Source organism: Strigops habroptila, chromosome 15 (genome assembly GCF_004027225.2).
Source record: "Strigops habroptila isolate Jane chromosome 15, bStrHab1.2.pri, whole genome shotgun sequence".
In the NCBI taxonomy this organism is placed as follows: Eukaryota; Metazoa; Chordata; class Aves; order Psittaciformes; family Psittacidae; genus Strigops; species Strigops habroptila.
In genome coordinates this window covers 3308672-3333153 of record NC_044291.2, presented here as the reverse complement: position 1 = coordinate 3333153, position 24482 = coordinate 3308672, and the positions used below count along the sequence as shown (strand labels likewise).

General features: G+C 42.5%; 1 protein-coding gene and 1 long non-coding RNA gene across 2 annotated transcripts in view; both read right to left on the bottom strand.

Annotated features, from left to right (window-relative positions):
• The window catches only part of SCAI (suppressor of cancer cell invasion), a 45253-nt gene that overhangs the window by 20423 nt on the left and 348 nt on the right, over nt 1–24482 (bottom strand). The window contains exons 3-7 of the mRNA XM_030507369.1: nt 10465–10596; nt 4034–4129; nt 3338–3424; nt 2691–2789; nt 1269–1365 (exon numbers count right to left, since the gene is read on the bottom strand). Coding sequence (XP_030363229.1) covers nt 1269–1365; nt 2691–2789; nt 3338–3424; nt 4034–4129; nt 10465–10596 — 511 coding nt within the window. The remainder of the gene's footprint in view (nt 1–1268; nt 1366–2690; nt 2790–3337; nt 3425–4033; nt 4130–10464; nt 10597–24482) is intronic.
• On the bottom strand, nt 19315–24451 carry LOC115617164. Its single transcript, XR_003994522.1, has 2 exons — nt 23366–24451; nt 19315–22922 (listed from the first exon to the last, which is right to left on the bottom strand). It is a non-coding gene; the product is annotated as an uncharacterized LOC115617164 (long non-coding RNA).

Below are 24482 nucleotides of genomic sequence, written 5' to 3'. Positions count from 1 at the left end.
ATACAGCTATGTCACTGGTTATTACCATAAGCTATGGATACCAAGGACTCAAATTTCAGCTTACAAGTAACTTTAAATACACTGAGAAAGTGAATGGTATGACTTTTTTAGCTGCTGCTAAGCTAAGCTAGCAGTTCAAGTAAGCTTAGACACCAAGACAGTAATGCAACCTACACAAAACTGTCAATACCAGAAGCTGCTTGCAGCAAGGTTGTTAGAGGGGTTTTGGAAGCATATGCTGTCAGGAGAAGCATCACAGATCTTGAGTTGGAAGGGACCCATAAGGATTATCAAGTCCAACTCCCTGGCTCCTCACAGGACCATCTAACACTACACCAAACATGAGCACACTGCCTGCCATCCTCAGGCTCAGAGGCTTTCAGCTACAGACACCAGTTTGTACTGGGAAGAGGCTGGGGCTCCTTTCTTGTCATTAAAGGGTTTCTCCCTATCCAGCCTGCATCCATGGGAATATTTTTACTTGGTGTTCAAACAATGCTATCAAATCATCTGAGCTTGAAGTGTCATTATTAAATGTCTGATTCACAGAAGATACTCATTATGTTGGATGCCATGTATACTAGAAAAGCAGTGATCAACTTTAGCCTGCACTCTATTTGTTGTACCTAAAGTGCTTTACTCCCATAGCAGAGGCATATGCAGATCCAGCCTCTCCAATTTCACAGCAATATCTACATCATTTGGCAAAGTTTAATTTTGATGGGTCTCTGGAACGTGCAAAATGTATTCAGGATGTGTTCTAGACACAGGACTGAGTGATAGCAGTTTGGAAGGGAAGAGAAATGAGCACAACATCAAGCTAGGAGACACTGGCTTTCCAAGTAACAGTGTGACATGGAGACTTGCCGGGGAAGATTCCACCAGTGTCTTAAATCCTCTACAGGAATTACGATGTACTCAGAGTTATCAGATGATCCCCATGTTTTCAGATTAATAACATGCATCTTACAATTTATTCCTAATATATACATTTGTAAAGCTTTTCTCTAGCCAAATGGTGACATCATACTGAATCTTTCCATAGCTCTAGCCATGTTATTCCTTCCTGCTGTGGCATCCAACAGCACAATTCATTAAATGAAGGGGAAAAAAAAAGAAAAGCTGTACTGCAGCAGCAGCTAATATCATATCTAATGAGTGATATTTCAACTGAAATAGACTATATTATGGATTCCTTAATTATAAGAAAAGCCCTGAAAAGCCATCAACCTCCCACCCTTAGCACTTTTATCCTCATTTTAACATACCTTTACAAGGTCCTTTACAACATCCATTTTGTTGAGCAAGAGACAAACCACTATAAACCTTGCATAGTAACGCAGCTTCTTAACCACTAATTCAGGCCTAAACACAACAACAAAAACACCACAGCCAAATTTGAGATTAAAATAAAACACAGGTAAGGCAGCAAGGGTAAGGGAGAGAAGGAGTTTATGACCAGAGCAAGGCTGAACACTCTGCAGATTAAGAGTTCTAACTGAATTCATGTGAAGATCAATAGCTACCTGGCTGCTAAGAGGTTTACTTAAAATTGAGTACAGGGACATAAAACATACATCAAGAAAGCCACAGCCTCCCCCTTTCCCACAGTCTCCTTACATGAGAACAGGCATGGGAGTCAGATATAACCGCTGGCTCTTCAAACCTTTTGTCAGTTCATGGGCACTATCTGACCCCAGTGCACCACATGATAATCACAGCTGGCTCAGTTCACCCACATGCGACAACTTAAGAGATCTGCAAGTCAGCATAGCCCATAATTACTCATCCATTTCTAAGACCTTCTGACAGCATCTAGAAACACGTTTGCTCAATCCTACCTTGTCTGAAACAGCTCAAGCACTCGGACTGAAACTGAGAGATTTTTAAGAGAGAATAGGATCAACAGGTATCAGAACAGAGCAGGGAAACTTTCATCTTACTGTGGCAGGAAAGACAATTGTGTTTAGACATCAGCAAGACTAGAGACGTGCAATTAGCTGAAGTCCAGAGATCCTTGAATCCTTGGTAGGAAACTCCTTAACTAACCTTCTGCATTTATCTTCATGATGACTTCAGATCATTTCTTCTTTTATGAGGGAACTCAGGTTTACTGGCTAAAATGCAAGATCAGCATCCAGAACAGAGTTCTCTACCTATTCTTATTTATATCTGCCTATGCTCTTGGCAGGCAGCACATTTCTGTACACTCAGAGCCCTGCTTTGAGTGTACCTTTCTCAGTATGGCATCTTAAAAGGAAGACGTTATGCCTCCTGAAGCTCTTGGACCTTGTCCCAGTCAGTTACAGAGGGTTGTTGTACTGCAGTACTAACTGATGTTCCCCTGAAAAGCCTAGAATTAGAATCAAGAAGGTTCCTTTGCTTCAGCCCAACTGACCTATCTTCCAGCCACAGCATGCTAGGTCCCAGCACTGACACTGCTCAGGACCCAAAACGACAAAACTTTGGGGCTAACAGCTTTCTAGCCAGGACCGGATAATAGACTATTCCTCCAATCATACAGAAAAGCTCTTTTTATACTGAGGTTTTTAATCATGGCAGGAGATTAAAAGAAACTTCCTTCAACAACGCTGATTTTATTCCAGCTATGCTCTCACAGTTTACAGTTATTTCCTGCTTTCATAAACCATTCTAGTCTTGAAAAAACAAAGGTGTTCATTCAGACTTACCTGTCTTCTTTGTTGACTTGGGAGTAGTATGACCTCTGCCTAATTGCTGAATAGAAGGAGAAAGCTTCATTGAGATAGCTGGTTTCTGATGTGCGCAAGCTGCAGAGGAAGAATCAGATTAGCTCACTGCTTCGGGCAGAAATCCACACCAAACCCTCCCTTCTTGCCCCCTCAACCATCTTGTGCATCAATGGCAAAACTCCCTCTTCAAGAGACATCATATGAAAGCCAGGCTCTGATCCTTTGTGCCTGCTGGGAAGACAGGTTTCAGAGCTTGGAATCCACATCAGATAACAATCAAATCTGCCCATCCTGTAACCATATGTACAGGTGACAGGTTAATTGAAAAGTTTAAAGGAAGATTAAGCTCCCAGACTTGTAAATCACACTTTTGTATAAGAATAAAATGCAGCATGCATGGAAGACAAGTCCTCTGGCAGTATCAATATGATTAGCAGTGTGGTATCTGGCTTACAGGTGCCTTTCTCTGCAGCACCCCCATGAGTCCCAAGGGCCTTCTCATTCAGAAACAGGCATCATAACTCAACAAATACATCGATTTATCCTGACTGAGTATCCAAGTGCTTGGTATGGAACTGCCACGAACACTACATTGTTCTGCTGAAACCTTTTCTGTGCTTACTTACTAATAATGGTAATAGAGCTGCCCAATCTTGGAAGCAATTTCCCCAATTTGCCACCGCTTCAACCCGTACCGATTGTCCAATATTTGTCTATTTTGCAAGAGAGAAAAGAAAGATTATAAGACATTCCAGAGTGTCTCAGAACATCAGACAAGACAAAGATCCATCGTATGCACAAATTCAGCTTTCATTACTGGTACAGCATTCCCAGCAGCAGGCCCTCATGGAGCCAACAGCACCGCATACACACAGCAGAGGAAGGACCACTTATCTTGCATAAACTTGCAAGAGCTAGACATAAGTATGTTGCACAAAATACACACAACAAAAGGTCACAACTTCCCAGGAGAACACTCAGACTACGCAGCCAATGTAAGGTGTGAAAGATCAGAGCCCACGCTGCAGCAAGATGCTTCACACCATTCCAGATGGGTTCTGCACTGCAGAAACTTCTCCTTGGTAATACATTAAAGCAACATGCATTCAACTAGAGCAAAAGGTTTCGTTAAAAAAGTCACACTGGAAACTCTGCAACGTTTTAATTCATTAGACAGTGAGCGCTACAGGAAGTGACTATTCTCTCCCTTCATGCTTGAATAACACAGTGAAATCTCAATATTAACTGGGGGCCCGAGGCATAGCAGGGATTAAAGTTGCACTTAAATCCATGGAACATGTCTGCCTACAACATTCCCTTACCGATGCTGCTGTTGAAACTTCCAGAGTTTGGTGTAAACGTCAAATGTTCGCCCAAAATAAGATTGCCACTGCTTTTGCCCATACTGTGGTAAATCCCTGCAAGAGACATGACAAACGCAGAGTTAGGGAGTAGATTCCAGTCAGCCCAGCATGACAGCAGCAGATTTGTGTCCATGTCAGAATAGTTTTGTTCAGAATCAACTTGAAATGTTTTATAACTCTGCCTGCACCCAGAACAACAAGAACTATGATTACTGTATATTCTCTAAACCTGCTGCTGCTGGAATCTGCGAGGAAATCCTGTTTAGCTTGTAGGAAGCACATACAACATGATCTGACCATAATATCCCTAAAAACATGCCACAAAGCAGACAGCATATTAATTTTATATACCAGGAAAGACTGCATTGGGGGGAAGAAGAAATTCTTCAGTGCTGTCATCTAATTATTGCTTCCTACTTTCAGAGGAATTCTCTAGTCGCTTTTCAGATGTCGGGTTACATATCACATACCACCACAGAATTTGTCACCCTCTAACTCAAGCGACATGGCAGAACCTGAGACCTTCTGGTTTTTTCATCTCAGTCCTCAGTGCTATAAGGGAGTTAGCCAATCCAGTTCAGTTCTGCTTTCATACCTCCACTCGATTTCCACAGCGTGATATATTTCCCCTCCACCTCCACCCCACAGCTATGATGCAGTCCTAAGGATTTTAGCTTTGAAGGTTTGTGCTCTCAGTCCTAGCAGAAGGCTCTCACCTGGGAATTACTTGAATCTTAGAATAAATGCAACAGAGAAGACCAAAACCTGCAAGTCTCACTAAGCACTTGTTGCCTACAAATCCATTCTGAAGCTGGAAGTGTTCCACTCTACAAGTGGAACAGCTTTTTCAAGACAGCATAATCTTTCACTGGATTCAAGAATGATTTCTTCAGGGAATGCTCTTTCAAATCACTGTGCTGGTTAACATGCCATCCAACATCCCAGTCTTCAGGGGAGAGGCATGGAAAAGCAGCAAATTCCACTACCAAGCCTAGGAGGTCGAGACTGAGAGAAACACCTCCTTTTGGAAACCACACCATGTCCTCTGGAGGAGTAAGGCACGCAAAGCAGTACACCACTATTTCCAGAGCAGCATACTGGTGCATTTCTGCTCACTGTAATTGCTTTAACAGCACCCTAGGTAGAAAAGGAAATTAATATTCCTTTCCTCATCAGTCAGCTGTACTTCCCACACAGCTTGAAGGGCCTAGCTTGCTTAGTACATGTAAAATGAATCTGTTATCAACTGTGGCTCTTACCAGCCTAGAAAACCATTCCAGTACTTGCTGCTGCTATTCTATGAAGATGCCAAGGAATTTGGGCAGGATTTTACATAAAACCCCATTGAAATAATAATAAACACCCCTCCAAAAAAACTTGCAATCGGCTGCTCAACAACTTGGAACATACTTTGGTGTAGAGACGGGTAAACAGGAGTATAACCATGTGCTTCAGGGCACCGACATCTTCATCCAAACATAGCTTGATACAAACACATGCAAATTTAAAGCACTTACTGCAATAAATGATTCACCACTTTCTATTGTTGTAACAGATGTAAATATTTTAACTAAACAAAAGAAGTTAAGAAAGTGTCCAAATACATGCCCAAGATATATTGCAGGCTTTGATACAGAAAGAGGTACTGTTAAATTTAATTAGCACACCCACAAGCTTCAATGTTAAGAAAAAAAAGGAAATACAAATACAAAACAACTGTAAAATTAATCGTTTAAAAATAATACTAATAAAAGAATCCAAGGTCCCTGGCACTAACCTAAAGAATGACTGAATTAGCAAGTTGACTCCAAGAACCCTAGCAGTAGTAAATTGGGCTTTCAAGGCCGAGTCGCTGAGGACATCTGAGCAAAGGTCTAACACAAGGAAACAAGAAATATAGCCTTCTTCTCTCAAACACCGAGAAGTAGGTATATGCACAAATTAAGAAATAAGCAGGTAACTAATTGCTGATCATGCTTATATCCCTCATCATAAGCTAACACACTCTTTACACCTCACCTGCCATCTTCCCTTGTGCACCTCCGTCTCCCCCTTGGTGCTGCACCTTCCTCTGTAGGAGCCTAAGCATTCGTACAAAACCTGCCTCAACTCACTGCTCTGCTTTTTGAACAGATGAGTATTATCAGGGGCATTTTAAGAAGCTCCTGTGAGCGCAGTGCCCACGTGTTTGCTGCTGTTGTCCACAGTCGCTGCTGGGTGTCCACATGTGTTTCTCAAGCAGCGTGCTCGCCTAATTGCAGCTGGCATAGCTGCACAATAACCATGCCATTCCTCAGCTCCCCAGGGAACAGGAAAGATCTCCATGGAAACAGACAGTAGCACTTGTTCTTTTCATAGTATTCTGACATGGCTGTAATAAAACTTCATTTATGACAATGCATTACCGTGGTTTCACCATAGATTTTTGCAGACAAGAGCTGCCACTGCTGCCACCCATTCACTGTTTTGTGTTCTGAACATCATGCATGTCACTCCCACGTATCAAGAAATTTTGCTGTGAGAAAATGGATGCATAAGCAAAAGAGGACATTTAGTGCAGGGGTTTTTTTAATCAGATCAGAGGATCTGCACTATTTGGTAAGAATTAACCCAAAAGAATACTAAAGACTCAGTTGATTGCAGAATGGATTATTAATACAGCTCCTCCCACTGAAGGAGACAAGGAATATATGGTCCGGAAGCAAATACACACCCAACTTAAGAGTGAAAGACCTACATTATAGCACGACATTTTGCTACTTCCAGAGCTACAGGAGGATACTGGAGTAATAGAGAGAGAAAAAGGCAAGAGACAGCTTTCTCCAGGATGTGCCTGGCTAAGGATGCTGGGAACAGAACAGGCAGTGGTCTGGATACTCACTCCTCTCCTACTGATGACTATGAGCTTCACCAGAGGGAGGAAGTGGCAGTGAGAAGGAATCCAGATGCAGGGGAGGGAACAGAGATGCTTTGATTTAGGACAGTTCTATCCAGACAAGGAAGACAGATACACACTTCATTACAATAGTCTCCAACCTTCCAACTCCAACCCAGTGGAAACTGTTTCCAGTTTCTTGGGTTTTAAGACATTCCAAACTAGACATGAAGACACAAACTCAGCTGTTCTGAAAGGATGGGTTTCTCACACTGAAGACTGGTTCCCTTCCCACACCACAGTGGCTGGTGGGTAAATTCCACAGGCAGCTCAGAATTTTATCCAACTCTTGCTTACAGTCTCAGCAAAGACCAGCACCTAATTATGTGCTCCCAATTAATTTTCTGTCAGTTGTTCATTTCATCCATGCTGTTGGCAGAAGCCAGGTAATGCTGGCTGAAAACCAATTAAAGGTGCTGAGGTTTGTTTGGCTGGCACCACATGGAAGTTGTCACACAGGGACAACTTCCAGAGATATAAAGATGGTGAGAAAGTCCTAGAGACTCAGCAGCGCGCTTTGAAAAGGAAGGTTAGAATAACTGTAAGTTTAACATTCAGAGCTTTAAATACATTCACAGTTTTGACAGGTGATAAAAAAGACAATTTCCTTTTATGTTCCTAGGCTTGTAGTAATTACAAGCTCCTATTCCCAGAACCAAAGCAGCAGTGGGATGACGGCATGTGGTGTAGCTTCCCCATCACATCTAATAACCCACCAAGACAGTAAGCACACCAGCAGCACTCACAGGAACTTGCCTTACTGATGCAATTGGTGTGAGAAGCCAGTCCCTTCCCAGTACCACACTGGATATAACCTGCAGCATTACATGCAGCTAATGGGGTCCTGTTGTTTCTGAATCCTCAGCAGCAGCAGCATGGAACAGAACTAAGACGTTCAACTTGCATCTTACTAAAAGTCTACAAAATAAATGGTTAAACACTAACACTTCATTCCACAAAAGGACAGCAGTGGTGATTCTTGCAGCCTGCACTATGAGACCTTATCCGGGAAAGTATGATATACGTGGAAAGTCTTTTCATTTCTTAAAGCACCAAGCTTCTCTGTGATACTGAACACATTTAAGCACTTTTTAACATTAAAATAAAATAATAACTGGTGACAGTACACCACGAAAACCTGCTTCCTAACACACTCCCTCTTTCCAGCCTTTTTTCCAATAAAAAAAGCAAACGGGAGTGGGGAAAGGAGAGAAGAGAGCAATTGGAACATAATTCCTTAACAGTCGTTTCTAACTTACAGCTCAGGGAGTTCAAAAAGGAAGTAGGGACACTAGAAATACAACCTCCCCTCTAAGTTATTCTAGCAGGCATGGCCACGAAAGTACGGTATCAGTGGTAGTGCGAGCATGAAGTATACTTTGGAGCAGCAACCTTGGCAGATCATCATATGTTTTCCTCAAATGCTGCATTTGGCATCTGTATTGGGAAGAGAGGAAGGAAATGCTACTGAAACAAAGACGTGGCAGGCTGAGCCCTTGCATTTTTGGCAGCAGCAACAGCTAAGCAGCTGCCAACACAGCTATAGGCTCAGCTCCCTGTTGCTGAAGTGCCCAGAGGAGGTTTTGGGAAGGAAATCATTGCTCTCCTCTCCCTCCACCACCACTTCTTTTCCGTGAAACACGCTAGGGACAAGAGAATGGCATATAACACAGCAGCAAAGGCCATCATCATCTTCAAAACACGAGAAGGCAGGCATGCATCGAATGCATTTCTTAAGCTAGAGGGAAAAGCAAGGCACTGGACTAACAATTAGGATACTTGCCAAGTCATTTCCAGGCGAATTACCCAAAAGAGAACAAGCACTACCAGAGAAGACACCTGAAAATTATAATGCTGCTTTATCCAGTTATTATGCCCAAAGGAATCACAGCTCTTACAGGTGAAATAGGGGTCAGGTTCAGTGCAAGAAACAACTACATTAATTGTGTCAAGTTACAGTAAGGACAGAGGCAGGCTCCCTGTGGTATGTTCTTATTTTCACGCAGCAGAGCCAGCTGCTGAAGCCCATCTCTCTATTTTTATTGCCCGGATTTCATCCAAAGGTAATTTCCATTTTCTTTTCATGTAGCTGGATAAGAAGGTTTCTTTTTGGCAAAGTACCATAGATATACACTGAAACTACATCTCTCATCTGGAAATCTGATACAAGTACTAACTCCCTCCATGCCCAAAGGAAAAGACAGAATGACTGCAGGTACTCTGCCATCTCTGCGGTCTGAACTTGAGCATCATGAATCCAGACATGAACTGTATTAATTTGTACTCTTCAGTGACTTAAGCCAAAATTTCAAGCAAGCTACATCAGAAAGCCAATATAATGGCATATATGGTCCTGGAAATCCTGGCCTCAAGATCTCAGTCCTTTTGCTTTAGACTGTTTCATGGGGTGTCGAAAGCAATCATCAACCACTCCTTGTCTCTACTGCCCATTTACCATTCAGATTTTGGAGCACAAACTGTTTGTTTTGGATTTGGTAATCAACTTCTAAAGCACATGAAAGGATTATCAATAGCAGGGGGTGGAGGAATTAAAAACATCTTTGCTAACCATCTGTGTTTGAATAACAGCAAGCTATATGGGCCCAAACATACAGTATTACTCAGAGACCAGTAAGACACTGAACTGCCAACAAGATAGGAGCTAAAAACCATGTTGCTTAAGAGACTTGACAGCAAAGCTTAGAAATAAACCAGCTCTTGAATACAGTCTTTAACTCAGCATATACTGACATAAACAGGATGCCTGTATCACTGTCCAAACATGAACTATTTTCCTTGAACTCTCCTTACTCTTATTCCCTTTCTCACTGGTGCTGACAAAACAGCTCTACTTTCTGGATGTTATTGCAGATGTTTTGTAGATAAATGCACATTTCACATTTCTCCACAGTTTGGATCAAGCATTTGTTCCACTAGACACATACAGGGTATGGTTTGGATGTTTCTGTTTATCACTTCCTAAATTTCTTCTCCCAAATTATTCCCTCCGCACTTTTCTCTCACCTGGGCGGATCCTTCTCATCCCTTTTTTGGTACAGAGACTGTGGGGTTTTGGAGTTGCATGCTGTTGACTGTATATAGCCACACCTCGCCCTTAACTGTGTACTTCATACACAGCATTTCAGTATGAATTCTATCCATTTCACAGATTTCCAACTTGTAGTTTACTGTTAACTGACCTGAGACATTCAGCTCTCCTTTCCCACATTTCCTTCCCTACTGTCTCAGAAGAAATGTGTGAACCTCTACTCCTACATTCTTACATACATGGTCCAAATCTACCCATACATAGGTGCACTCTGTTCTCTCCTACACAAACTTACTGTGTTTTGAGTTCAAAATGTTCATTGTACCACTGACTTCAGCATCACTCACATACTAAAGTGTTACGTTCTAACGCTTTTCTGAAGGAATAGTATCAAAATGCACTAACCTTAAGCCATTAAATAGCTGTTTAGATTTATCCAGTAAGTAGCAAAAGTCTGTCACTGTTTTCCTCTCTGCTTGAGGAATATCATCTTCAGCTCCTCCTGATGACATGATTTCTTTTAGGGCAAACTCAGTCCTATGAAGAAGAAAATAGCCATATTACTCAAAAATTGAGGGCTTCTATGAACTCATCCAGATTAGATGCATGTACAGTTCCATGGGGATGGTAACAAACAAAGCATGCAGTTCTCCCACAGGTTACTCTTCTCAAGACTCATTAAAAATAATAGCTGAGAATCAAAGCATGGGGCTAATTATTGCACAATGCACTACTGAACAGAGCAAACTAAAAGTGGTACAAGAGTCATAAAATAAAATAACTCTGAGGACTGTCTTCACAAACACAAAACTGCCAACAAAAGGACTGTAACACAAACTTGGGTTTCATACTTGGACAAAGAAATCCTCTCTAAATTTGCCTTTCTGCAGAGGTGTTTATCCTGCAGCAGTATTTAGAGAGAGTAGCCTCAGTTCTGTTTACATTGTATTTTCTTAACTGCTGAAAACTGTAGCTCACAAGCTCCTATTGCTAAAACCTAGCAATTTTAGACAGAATGCTAAAAAATATCCTGCTTCCTCTCTATTTCCTCATGACTGTTTAATTCCATGGCTCGCACTGCCCACAATTATACCTGCAGATCTATTTTTACTGTTCATCTGAGCAAAATGTCATATTGTACAGGAACCACCTGAACAAAAAAATAAGATATAATGTAAATAATCCTACTATTGAGTAAGTAAGGGACTATGAAAGCCTATAAAGGCAAAGAGGCTCTTAAAAATCTTACTTTCTCAGCAGCAGCTCCTCTGAAAATGGCTGCTCGGTCTTTAGCTCTTCTGTGCTCTCTAAGAATTTTAGTGCAAGATAAACACATCTCTAACTGGGCAAATGCAGAGCTTTTACTTCCAGCAACTTCTCTACCAGTTCTGGTAAACGCTTTTGTTAAGCAACAAGTTTCCATTTGTGCAGAAGCTCTGTTTGGATGCTCTTTGTATAAACAATTACCTACAAGTGCCAATTCAAGGCAGGAAATGGCAAAGTGAACTCCATGCAGTCATTGGGAACTATCCATAAGCATCTTTTACCAATTGTTACTAAAACACTTCACAATAACCAAACAGACTTTAGAATTACCTCCCTGAACAAACTGTTCATGCCCACCAAATGCAGAAGAAATTGGCAGTTCCCCCCCAGCTTTTAGGGTAAGTCAGTGAGCAGATCCTGCCAACCGAGCAGTTCAATGACTTCCCAGTTTAGACAAGACGCAGCACACATTCACTTGTCTTTTACACACCCAGGTGACAGTGCACTAGAGCACTAGTGCAAGGACATGGGGTGCACTGCACAAACCACTTGTTGAAGAGTTCCAGGAAAAGGTAGGAAGTATATACATGTTGTCAGGTAACTGCAGCATGGTGCCAGACAGTATAAGAGTGTTCAGAACATACCAACCAGATGTCAAAATCTGTTGGCATGAGCCTAGCAAGCAGGAAACGAATATTATGAAGCACCAGCCTGTGTTTGAAATCTCTAAACACTTACATTCACACAGCATGAAACAAACACCACCAAGGACTTAAAGCACCGACATATGAAATTGAACAGTGAGAGCTAAAACACAGATGTCAGAAACAGCCAGGAGGTGATTCAGGAATTTCAGGAAGAGGGACAATACCCCAGGTCCTGTGTGCTCCGCAGCAAGGGTGACCTAAATCCTGCAGCAAGGCCCTTGGGTTCAGCAGCGCTCCACTGTGGTACCGGGCACTCTAGAGCAGCTTCAGATACATTGTCAAATATTTAGGAGCTTGCTTAAATTGCAAAGTATATTTCATACAGTCTGTATATCATTCCTTTAATGGTAAAGTCAACTTTATTTTATGTTACCCCTAAGTTATACTACCCAACGACCCCAACCGCTGCCAACAGCGGCCAACTGAATCTATGCAGGCAAAGTAAAACCAACAGCGGTTCTCACATTGAGGGAGTCTGCTAGACCCACTGCAAAGAGGGGTTTTATGCAAGCAATAAAAGATGTGCTACAAAATCCACTGCCTGCCTCTGATACCTTCTGAGACGTATCAGAAGGCAGTAAAAATATTTGATGCACAGAAAGAAGAAAAAACTTTTAGATTATGGAGAATATGGCTGTTGGCACATGGGTTTGGACCTACTACTGAAGCAGAGGGCAAAAGCACCTTTTCTGCTCATAGAAAGAAACTGTCGCAAGCAGAGGGAACAACCTGTCTTCTTATCAGAGATGCTGATGAAGGAACCTAGGAAACAAACCACATTTAAGCACATTCTGACATTGCACAGAGATCTTAAAAATTAGTATACCCTGGAGACACTCCACTAGGACATTCAGTTTTTCCTTTATTCACAGGTTCAGAAATGAAAACATGATTATTGCAATCAAACCACACAGATGGTATTAAGGCAACCAGTAGCCTGAGTTTAGGATAAAATGTGGTACTACATAGCCGGGGTGAGGAGTAAGAGGCAAAGACTTACAGAAAGAATCAGACAAAAGGAGCACGCTTTCTAGAACAGCCAGGGATTTACTTTTCGAAAGAGGAAATGAAGGTAGGTCTCAGTCACTCAAATTATCTCCAGAAGGGAATACCAACTGCGAAAACTGTTCCACACAGAGGAGAAATTACAGTGCTTGCAAAACTGCATCTTCACTCTACAACTGAGTAAGCCGAAATCTTAAAAGCCACATACACCAATATGTGTACACATACATCAAGACTTTAGCTTGTATTGCTTTAGAGATCAAACTATCAGCAAATGCCTGATCAAGTTCCACTTTAACGTGAAGTTGCTACAAGTGCAAAAAGCAGAAACCTAAAAAACCAGAACAGAACTCTCTATGAGAAACTCAAAAACCTCTGCCCTGTATCATGGTCTCTAAAAATTGTATCTGTCATCTTTTCTTGCTTAGCCTAACCTCACTGTCAAACATTTTAATGGTATTCCTCTCACTCAACCTTAAGCACCTGAACAGTAAGGTAAAAATTAATCTCATTTTCTACTGATGCTTTTAGAGGGAGGCAGGTGACCAGAAGACACTTGATCTAAGGCAACATAATGAATGAAGACGACTCTGGGTGCTTATGAAGAGCTACTCCCTTAGTACATCATAAATTAAACACAGAAGCCTCAATGTGCCCTCTTTGTTTCTGGGTTATTTTGCAATAGAGCAACTAAATCACAGTTAAAGTAGAACGAAGTGAAACCTTAGTTACCCACACAATTATGAAACTATCTCTGTTCTTAATGACCTGAAGATACAAGCACAACAACAGACCAAACGCCTCTGGGATGGCAGAATGAGTGTGCTCCAAACAATCATCTTTGGACAGTGACAATGGATGAGATCAAGTTTCACTCTCCTGCAGGATAATTAAAGGTATTTTCTGCTCTGCCACATATTGCACTCAGAATAGGAGCACTTCTGAACTATCCAGTGTATTTACACATGTACACAGTATAGTGGAAAGTCCTACTGAAAATCCTTAAAGATTACACTTTAAGAGTAAGCATGAGTCCTGCCCAGAACGGACTGGTTTCTTACTCACTACATGTCACATTTATCTTCATAATGATTATAAAATAACATCATGCAGAAAATACATTATAAAACTATTTAGGCCCAATTACTTCATGGGTAATAAGAGTCTTCCTTCTAGGAAAAAAATAATCAGGAAACAACATAAGGAGTTGAACCAGGAAAGAAATAAAAGCAGTGAAGAATTAAGTAGAGTTGTAATAGGCATGATAATTTCCCTCTGTGAGAGATCTTTAGAAAAGCTGCCAGAAGGTAATTCTTCTACAGATCTCAAATTGCAAGAAGCATTTTGGTTACATGAGACAGGCGCTGCTGCAGTTTAAACCCCAGGTTCACTCAGCCACATGCCTTAATATGAAGGAAAGATGGGAAGGGAAGATGGAAAGGAAAAGGACAACAGGAGCTGTGAAATGATAGGTGAAGCTGGCTTTTCCAGCTGACAGAGAAGGAAAATAAAGTTACTTCTCTCATGCACTGGTTTTGGCTTGTCATGCTCCGGAGGTGGTGGTATTTGGTGCTGTACAAAGAAAGAACTACTATCATGAGTTGATCTTCCCTGCACTAAAGATTGTGTTGTAATGCAGCACCATTACATACAGGAGAAAGAATTATTATTAGAAACAGCAAGTGGGCACAGCAAAGGGAGGAATATAGCTACTGACATGGCCCCTTCCTCAGGGACTGCTGAGCTCCAAATGAAAAATATAGATAAAATGCAATCAGTAGTACATCCAACAACGTGGACCTCTCCTTCTCTTTGATACTAGAAGTAACCCCACAGATCTGCGCTCGTCTTCTGCAGACAGTTCTCCCAGTTTTGACAGCCCAGCTATACCAGAAATATCACCTACTTCATTTTTTGTTCTTGTGTTTGATGCTTTCATGCAAAAGAAACTGTTGGGCTGTTTTACATGACAATTTTTAAGTAGCACATGTCAAAAAAAAGGATCTCTAGAGTCTGCAAAAGGAGACACTGAAACATTGGTTTAAAAGACTGTTAAAATAAGTCAGAAAATGGTGACTTACAGCAGAACTTATTATTCTCTCAAGATTTTGCCAACTCCTCAGGCCATACAAGGCAGGAGAACTGCGCTAGCCAAGCACGGCGCTTTGTGTGCCAGGTTCTTTCCAACACGCTCTCAGAACGCACAATTCCAGGTTTGCTTTGTACAATCCATTAATAGATTTTACAAATTCATCCCATTGCAGCACCCAGGGTAGAAACATCCCAGAGGATGGTGAGACTGTACAAAGCAGCTGGAGCTGAAAGGCAGCAGGAAGAGGGGTACAGGAAGCAGATGAGAGTTTCCTGATGCTAGCCAGTGTTTTTAAAGTGGTATGTCACTTACATCACACACGTTTCCACTTCCCTGTGGTTTGCTGTCTTTTGGCTAAGGCTTTCCAGGCTCAGCTGGAAGGGAAAAAGTGCTGAAGTCAACAAATATGCGCTCCCAACTGGCCCCATAATGGGGCTCAGGCCTGTAAAGCAAGGCACGCTTCGTGAACAGTCAAGGAAATCAAGCTGACAATGAAAGTCAAGCATAAATATGTTAAATAACTGATTACATGCACATCTCCTTAGGCAGATTTATTACTTAGCCAGGATCATCAGAACCTGCCCTTCAGCTGCCTTGGAGAAAAGGGTGGTCATAACTTCATGCCTGACATTTAGAAGCAAATAAAACCTCACTCCACTGAATTTAGTGATGCTGTAAATGTATGTGTAATGAGCAGGCTGAAGTTAGGAGTATAGAAACACTCTTCAATAAGGACAGGTAGAATTGGGGGCAGTTTCCTAGAGCTGCAGAGCAGAGTTGGTGCACGTGGCACCTCGACCTCCTGACAGAGCACTTGTACAACTGACCTGTCTTTTTTTAAGCCATCACTTCTGCTCAAGTTGTGGACTTTTGAGCGTCTCCTGCCTTCCAGTCAACCTGGACCACCTCACCACATGAGTACTTAAAGGATAAAAGCTGTGAGTACTATTAGAAGTGTTTTATATACTTCACCTAAATGGTCAATTGAAAGAACAGCTCTCTTCTCACTAGAGCATCAGCATTAGACTTAAAAGTCTCATCTTAAACTACTAGAGGTAAACAATGTCATTACAAAGACTTTAGAGATGTGATTGTTCTGTCTCGTATTTTACCAAGAAAACTAGAGTCCATAGTACTGAACACAAGCAGAATGGAGTACAAATACTTCACATATGTGATATGACCTGCCTTTCTTACTTCAAAATGAGAAGAATTTAGTCTTAAATTTTTAGATATTTATAAACTATCACTTTCAGAAAACACAGAATGATTTTGTAAGCAGAAGCATAAACAGATCTTTCAGAAGCAACTCTTCCAAAAATCAGAACACGTTACTCATTGTGCCATTTAACAGGTGACTTCACACACCTTACAAATACTGATCACCATGGTGTTGCAGCCTTCCAAGGTTAAAGTTTGTATGTTAAACATTCACACTATGCACAGGAACAAATTTATGACAATGCAGAGATCAATGATCAGTGTGACCCAGTGAAGCTTCTTGACTAAAATTAGAACAAGAATCTGTATTTTATTTCAAGCTCCAGCTGTTCCCATTACTGAGCCTTCAGCTTTATCCCTTAAATAACCCACCTACAACCTTCTGAACAGGACAGCATATGCACATCTAACAGGACAATCCAGGGTGGTTAGTGCTGTGGATGGGGATAGGAGGAAGCACTCTCTCTTTTTTGGAAGAAATGCTCATGTTTTTTCCACCCACCCAAGCCATCAAGCTGCAAACCAAGTGTTGAACAAGGGTGGGTTGACTATATTGATTAACCTTTAGCCTGAGAATCAGAACTGTCTGTGACAGATGTAATACAGAGCAGTAAACTGCAATGTCAACTACAGGCCTTAAACTCCTGCTGATCTGGAGTTCCATTGCTTGCACCAAATCCAGTTGGCTTGGGGTTTACAGTTGGGGCTCTGATTAATATTAACATTCTGGAGTTGAGCAGGAAGTATGTGCTTAGACAAGTGAAATGATGATAAGGGTAAGTAATGGCTACATCCTGATTCACAGCTTGGTGGATAGTTTTACCATTTTAATCAGGAAATCACGGCACAGAAATACAAACTCTGCTTTTCAAATGCTTCCCACTCCTTACTTAGAGATGCAAGTGGTAACCAAAAAGCAAAAGCAAACAGACTTTCTACAGCTATCTTATTGATACAGGAACTTCCCCAAGCTAAGATGTTATTAGAACTGCTCTCCACAGAAACCAATGGTGGAAAATACGTTCCAATCTATCAGGATTTTAAATGTCTCAAACATTGAGTCAGAGACCAGCTCTTTTCCACTTTTCATCCACACATCTCCCACAGCATCACTGCCGAAAGAGGACATGATATAAAGCCAGATGCCCAGTTGTTATCTATTTCTTATCCTCAGATTAGTAGCAGATAAAACTAAGCTCTTTATCATTCATACCCAAAGCCTGGAACCATCATGTCTCAAATCTCCACCAAGAAACATCTGATCTTACCTTCATCAAGCAAGATGTCTACCTTTGCTCTCTGTTTGCCTCTCCTTTTCTTCTACAGACTGATATACTTGCCTCTCCTGTTTTCTTTCAAAGCTATACTGCACGTTTTGGGAAAACCATCTGTGCGTTTCCATGTAATCTGCTGGGAGTGCTAGTCCTGACAGAGCCTCAGACAACACAAAATTAATTAGAACCCAAACTCATTCCTCTCACCAGAATACCTCATTCTCCATTGAGAGACACTGTCCCAAAGCTCCCGAGGCACCACTCGGTTCTACTCAAGAAACACTGAAATAAATAAATCACTAGCACAGCCTCCCATACACGTGTGGGCACGCACTGAAAGCTTTGCAGACTGCTGGAGTCTGTACTTCAGAGAGAACGGCAAGGAGCAATTATACATCAGACCATTTCTTTATAAAATACATGGTGGGGGAAAGGGATTTCTTTATTATTCCAAGGTTTTTAGTAAAAGTTGGAACCAAACACAGACATTTCTCATCTCGAGTGAATGACTGTTCACCTCGGGGCACGTCTGCACTGCAGTGGCTGCAGCTCTTCCAGATGTACCAAGCTCCTTTCCCAGTAGTTCTCTTGGATGCTGCCAGAGGCATCCGTGAGCAGGCTGAGGCCCCACCTGGGCTCCTGGCAGGGTCTGCAGCCCAGGAGGACAGCAGCACCCAGGTCTGCCTTAAAGAACTGGAGTGTTTCTGTAGCAGCTATGCTCACTGCTGTATTAACACGCACACGGAATGCACAATGAAAAGGACTTGGGCAGAGCCCAGGCTCTGGAGACATTTTTTGTTTGAACACCACAATAAAAAGCAACTTAAGATGTAACTTCAGAAAGAGAAACAAGAAGCTGGTTTATTTAGCTGATAACACTGGTCAAATTGCATTCTCTCTGCTTATTTCAAAGGAGGTGAAGTAGGAGGGTGAAGAAACTTCTATTTTGTAAACCAAGTGCAAGTGGTTTTCAGCTGGCCTCACTGCAAATACAACCAGTTCTACTCCTATTGGGAAATCTCCAAGAAAGTGGGTTTTCTACTAAAATATACCATTTTTACAGCTAACTTGCTTAATCTTCAGAGCTAGTCATACTTCTGCAAGAAGGAAAACATCTTAAAAAATAGTAAAACCATACAAACCCAACTGAGCCTGTGACACATTTGTGCATGAACAGTCATCCTCTCTTCTACAGCAAAAGGAAGCCTGGTCCCAGATTGACCTGCATATGGCCTTATTGATCTTTCCCTACCCACCACAATAACCCCAGCTCTCCCATCCAGCAAAGGGACCTGCTTCAACCGTCCCAGGGCTCCACACATGCCAAGCAGCTGGCCAGATGCCTCCTACAAAATACAGCAACTCTTCTGTCTGCCCTTCCTGTCAGTAGGTGCACTAAACACATCACTCTCCTTCAACTTCCTTTGAGTTTTGTGAAAATTACTCACTAGATAATCTTCAGGACCTTTTTCCTTACAGCAACACTGGTTACATCGGGCAAGTGAATTAAAAGCTGATTGGAATAGAAGAAAAAAGAGGGAGCCTGACTGTGCAATTGCAGAACCTTTGTTTCCTAAAAAGAGGAAAGGAGAAGGAAAGGGATATATAAGAAAAGAGGATAAAACCACACACGCACAATTCTCCAGATGCGGGCTGCAATAGCAAGTGGAAGTAACAGACAGCAGGCACAGAGTTACACAAGAATTGTATTTTATTACTGCAAACTGAAAGTTTAATAATTCACATGAATGTGTGGTTCATTCCTCAGCATACCAGGAGACCAGAAGTTTTGCAAACACTGTCTTATATTTAGACCTCAGAGTTACCATGAGCTGCCACCTCTGCATTACCTTTGACATCTCAGCAGGAACAGCCTCAAGACTTGCTATAGGGAAACAGCGTACACCACAAATTCAACCGCATTCCAAGTCAAATGAGCTTGAATATCCAGGATGGAGTGTCAATCCTACTATTTTAGCTTCAGATAAGTGCTTGGTCTATAGAATCAGGCTTTTCATTTGTATTATACATCTTTAAAAACCCTTTTATTGGTTAAAGCACACCTGTCTGTATGCAGAGCTGCAGCTTTAGCATCTTTTCTCCCAGCACAACGCAGAGCTGCTCATTAACATCATACCATGGAAACAGTGTTGTCCCTTCTGCCTTCTACATTGCGATCATCCAAGCCACACCTCACCAACAGACTCTTCTAAATTCACTATGGGCAGACTCACTTTAAATACGAGAGACATGGTTATCACCATGGGATGCACGTGGCCTTTTTCAATTACCTTCATAATACAAAACTTTTGCTTCTCTTCTTTATGTTTCTGCCACTGGCAATTTGTTCCACCTTTGTCCGTTCTGCGCCCTCTGTGATCCCTCTTTCACTGCAGTTCATGACCTTTTGTGTATAGGATGAACAAAGGGCAAAGGCTAAAAATGTCATCACAGTTGGGCCTCTGCTCTTCTACCGACTTAACTAGCGTGCTACTAAAAATGAGCTCAAGCTCAAAGTCAGACCGAGGCAGAATTTCTGGGTCGTCAGAGTCCAGGAATTCACAGAAGATGGTTCAGAAGCAATGTGGAAGAGGATGCAAGTGTTTCCTTTCATCCAAATTCAAATCATGAATCTGTAGTGGTGCCTGCATGCCACCTACATGGTACTCAGTAGTCATTTGCATTGTATGAAAGAGCAATAGAAAAAAGAACATCAGGCTAGCCTACTCTTGGCAGAGGTGGGAGGGGAAGAAGGGAGATAGAAAAACACCATCCGCTGCGGCAGGCCGAGCTCTGTGTATTTACATTTCACAAGCTAAACTATTTAGTGGTTTATTTACACACAATGTTCTTGGAGCAGCTAAAATGCCAGTTGTATTTTATCTTCATTTTGTGGCAATGCACATAAGCCATGAAGTCATAGGAAGAGTCTGCAAATGAGATACAAACCTTGTACATCTGGAAAAGCACGTAAGCCGCTGTGAGAATGGAGAAAGGTTTTGGAAGCACAGGCACAACAAGGGTTGAAATGCATTAGTTATGACAAGACACCAAAATACAACCCAGGGACTCAAAAGCAACAATCAAGTCACAACACAGCAGCTTATGCTGCAGGGATTGCACCTCCCAGTACACCTCTCGTAGCCAAGTCAACCTACAGCAAGGCATACCGGGGCCTCAGGTCTCCCGGGGCTGCCCCTCCATGTTAGAGTGAGGAGGGAATTGCAGTCAGCTCCATTTTATGCACATTTAATGGCAAGACGCCAACACAACTGTTGACTGAGCCAAATCTGGGCCCCCTTGAACTAAGCCATCACCTAAAGCAGGGCGGAAAAGCACATGCCTCTCGCATCTAGAGCGGCCAAATTCCTGAAAAGCATCAGAGTTACAAGATTAATTTTTTTTTTTTCCTTTCTTTACTCAGAAAATGACTGATGTTTTAACTCCTTGGTGCACACTCATTAATTAAGAACTGAACGGTTGCTGTATGAAGTAGCTTGATGTTAATGTGACGGAAAGAGTTCTTTCTGGCAAGTCAAATGATTTACTCGATGGCCCAAATGGCAGCTCAGGCCAGCGTCCGATCCGGAGGGCAGTTATCCTCACACTCTGCATCTTGTCAGCACTCTCAGCCAAGGTATCAGTGGCTGCTTTCCAACTGGAGCCTTACCCTGACAAAAGAGAATGCAGTACACGGGAAAGCTTTTTGATCTGTTCAGTTCACTTCTTCCCTCCAAACTGTGTTTGGCAGCAAGTTGCGAGCAAGCTCAGGAATTGCACGGAGAGCATCACCACTCTGGGAATTCACCCTCCTCAGCAGGAGCTGCTCCTGGACCATTCCTCAGCCACACAGCAGAGAAATCCCTCTGCTGACTTCTGCTTTAATTATATTTTAAAAATTCAGCCTCTAGTCTGTGTTCCATTATAATAATAGCAATAATTAAAAATACTTCAAACGACGAGTCCTCTAAACCTGCTGTTCCATCTAGGCTTTTTGGCACCGCTCACTTCCTTTCTTGACTGACATCCTCAGGGAACCAGATTGATGGTTCTTCTATTCTATTCCTGTTGCAGGGCTGTACTGTGTTCTCTCAGCACATGTAAACTGCTAGGTAATATTTGTGTTGGCAACTAACTTACATACTTTATAGAAACAGACCTCTATTTGACCCGCCATGCAGCTCCCACACACAATTTGGTCTGCTCCTTTAAACTGTTTCCTTCTGCTGCAACACGTACCCCATTCCATACCTCCATTTCTAGCCTGTTTAAAAACGACACATCCAGAACAGAGCTTATGTGCTTAAAGACAGCAGCCCAGCTACAAAAGCCAAGCCTGCAGAACGTTCTTATGCAAGAATACCAAAGAAAATTATTATACCGCTTGCATGTACAGGTCCTGGTTTTCCTTCTACAAAGATTGCTTCAACTGAACATTTAGATGGAAAAAAGCTATGAAAAGTTCTGCAAAAAAAGACATCAAGACAGAGATTTCTGTGATAAGACTCTGATGGCTGTAGCATGCTTTAGGGGGCTGGGAAAGGGATGTTGGGGGAATTTCTTTAAAATACAGTTCAATTTTAGCTATTTAGGCATCCCCTCAGAACAGACTTTCACACCAGAACTCTTCCTTCCTTGCCACCACACAGAATGAAAGACAAACCAACAAATCAAGGTGTCCAGAGGATCAAATGAATTCCCATTATCCATTTATACCGCAGCAGTTTATCAGCAACTCCATTTAAAGCCAACAGAGCTAAACCAGCACACAAGTGATGCAAAAAGAGGCGAAATCTGGCTGGCACATGCCAGGGCGAGTGCAGCTGCAGTGCGAGCAGAGGACTGTGCAGTCACATCATGTGACAGGAGCAGCACTGGCAGCAGAGGAGGCAGAGCTACAGCCCCCGTCCTCCCACCTTCCTAAATCTCAGCCCTCAGTGCAACGTTACCAGCAACACAATCTCATTTCGATGCAGAACTGACTCAGGTTATAAGCTTCTCAATATTTTGAGTTGTTATTCTCCGTTTTTATTACTTCCCTCCACCAAATAAAAGAGGAATAGAGAGGTGAATAACAACACAGGCAAACTATGTATTCCTCCCACTGCTAAGCACTTTCAGCATTTTATCACTTGTAGATCTAGTTTCTCAACTGAGCAGGGTGAACACAGACCACGGCGCTGCTGCTGCATCGTTCTCACATGTAGCACTTAGCCCAAGTAGTCATCTTCGTAATAGAATCTTCCAATGCTTGTAAGCGACATGGATTGCCAATTGAATTTTGATGCTGTATTGCACCTGTATTTCAAGATAAAACAATGATCACAACCTCCTTTGTAGCACAGCAAAAGATTTCTGCTCTCCATTGAGTTTCGAGGAATGTTTTTTGTATTTTCTGTAGCAAAGAACCTGGCTATCACATTTGTGTAGGCTAGCTGTATTATTTCAGCACGATTGGAGAATTATGCTCTTTGCTTCTACTTAGGTGACTCAGTTTCTTTCATTTAACATAAATTGTGATCCATTTTATCAAAACATTTTGAGAGTGACTTATCTGATTTGAAAACAAAGCATCTGCTTTTCTACAAACATGCCCTACAGTCAGCTATTACGCTTCTTAATCGCTCCCTCAACAGCCTGAGCCAGGACAGTTACAACTGCTACACTTCAGGGTTCACACAAGGTGAGAAGATGCACCAGGCAGGAACTGCATCTGCAAACTTCCACAGCAAGAGCCATACCAGGATGATCTTCCAGGATTTCTGAAGGCTGCTACCAACACTGCAGTTCTGTTGCTCGCAGGAATGGTGGGAGAGCACACGCATGCTGGGAGACTCACTTATACCAGCATTTTAAGTCATCATGTGGCTCAACAGTGCTGCTTTGCATCAGCTTAGACAAGATACTGAAAAATATGGGTTGAATTTGGACAGCTCTTGCAAAATCTAGCAGTTTTTTATATTAAAGGATCCATTTTGCAGGTTGGAGGACTAGAATTGCTTAGCCAAGACACAGTTTAACCACAGGAGCTCGGAACCTGGTTAATGAAGTACAGAAGTGTGACTCATACTTTGAAGGGAACAGGTCCTATTCTGTGCTGGGAGATTAGACCCAGACTCTAGAGACCCACAGTCTTGATCCTCAATGTTTTACCTGGAACAGCATTTGGTTATTGACATTTTTATAGCCAGCAATAGGTAAGAAATTTTGGGGGTGTTGACACAACATAACAATCATGCAGCTTCCACCCTCAAAGGCATTTCACATCACCTATTGTCCAACACATTTCTCAGTACAAAACAAGAATTTGGTGAGGTGGCAGTTGCTGAGATAAAAGTTTAAAATCTGCACAAATCCAAGATGGTTCAATGGAACCTGCAGTTTGGATACCGAGCACAGACAGCTCTTGTGAAACCCAGCAACATTCCACCCGAAAGGATTCACTTGCCGATGCAGAAATGCAGCTACCTGTCAAAAGCACACTAAACACCTCCAGCCCCACCAGCTGGGAGGGGGAAGGTAACCTCAAGAATGCAGAAGTTAATGAAGAGGGGGCCGTTCTCGTAATGATCGCGGTTCCGTTGCGAACCAAGGCCTAAGCAAAAGACGTGTCACATCGTATTCCTCTTCCCCGTCCGCAGCAGACAGCGGCGAGCGCGGCTCCGTGCACCCAGGCACAGGGCCTCGGCAGCCTCCACCGCCATCGCAGCCCGGGCACGGAGCACAGACCCCGCGGGGAGCTGCGGCTCGCTTCAGAAAGCGCCGAACACCGCTTCGGAGCCCGCCCGCCGCCGGGAGCTGCCCACCGGTGCGGGATGCTCCGCGCAGCCCCGGCCGCCCCCGCCCGCACCTGCCGCG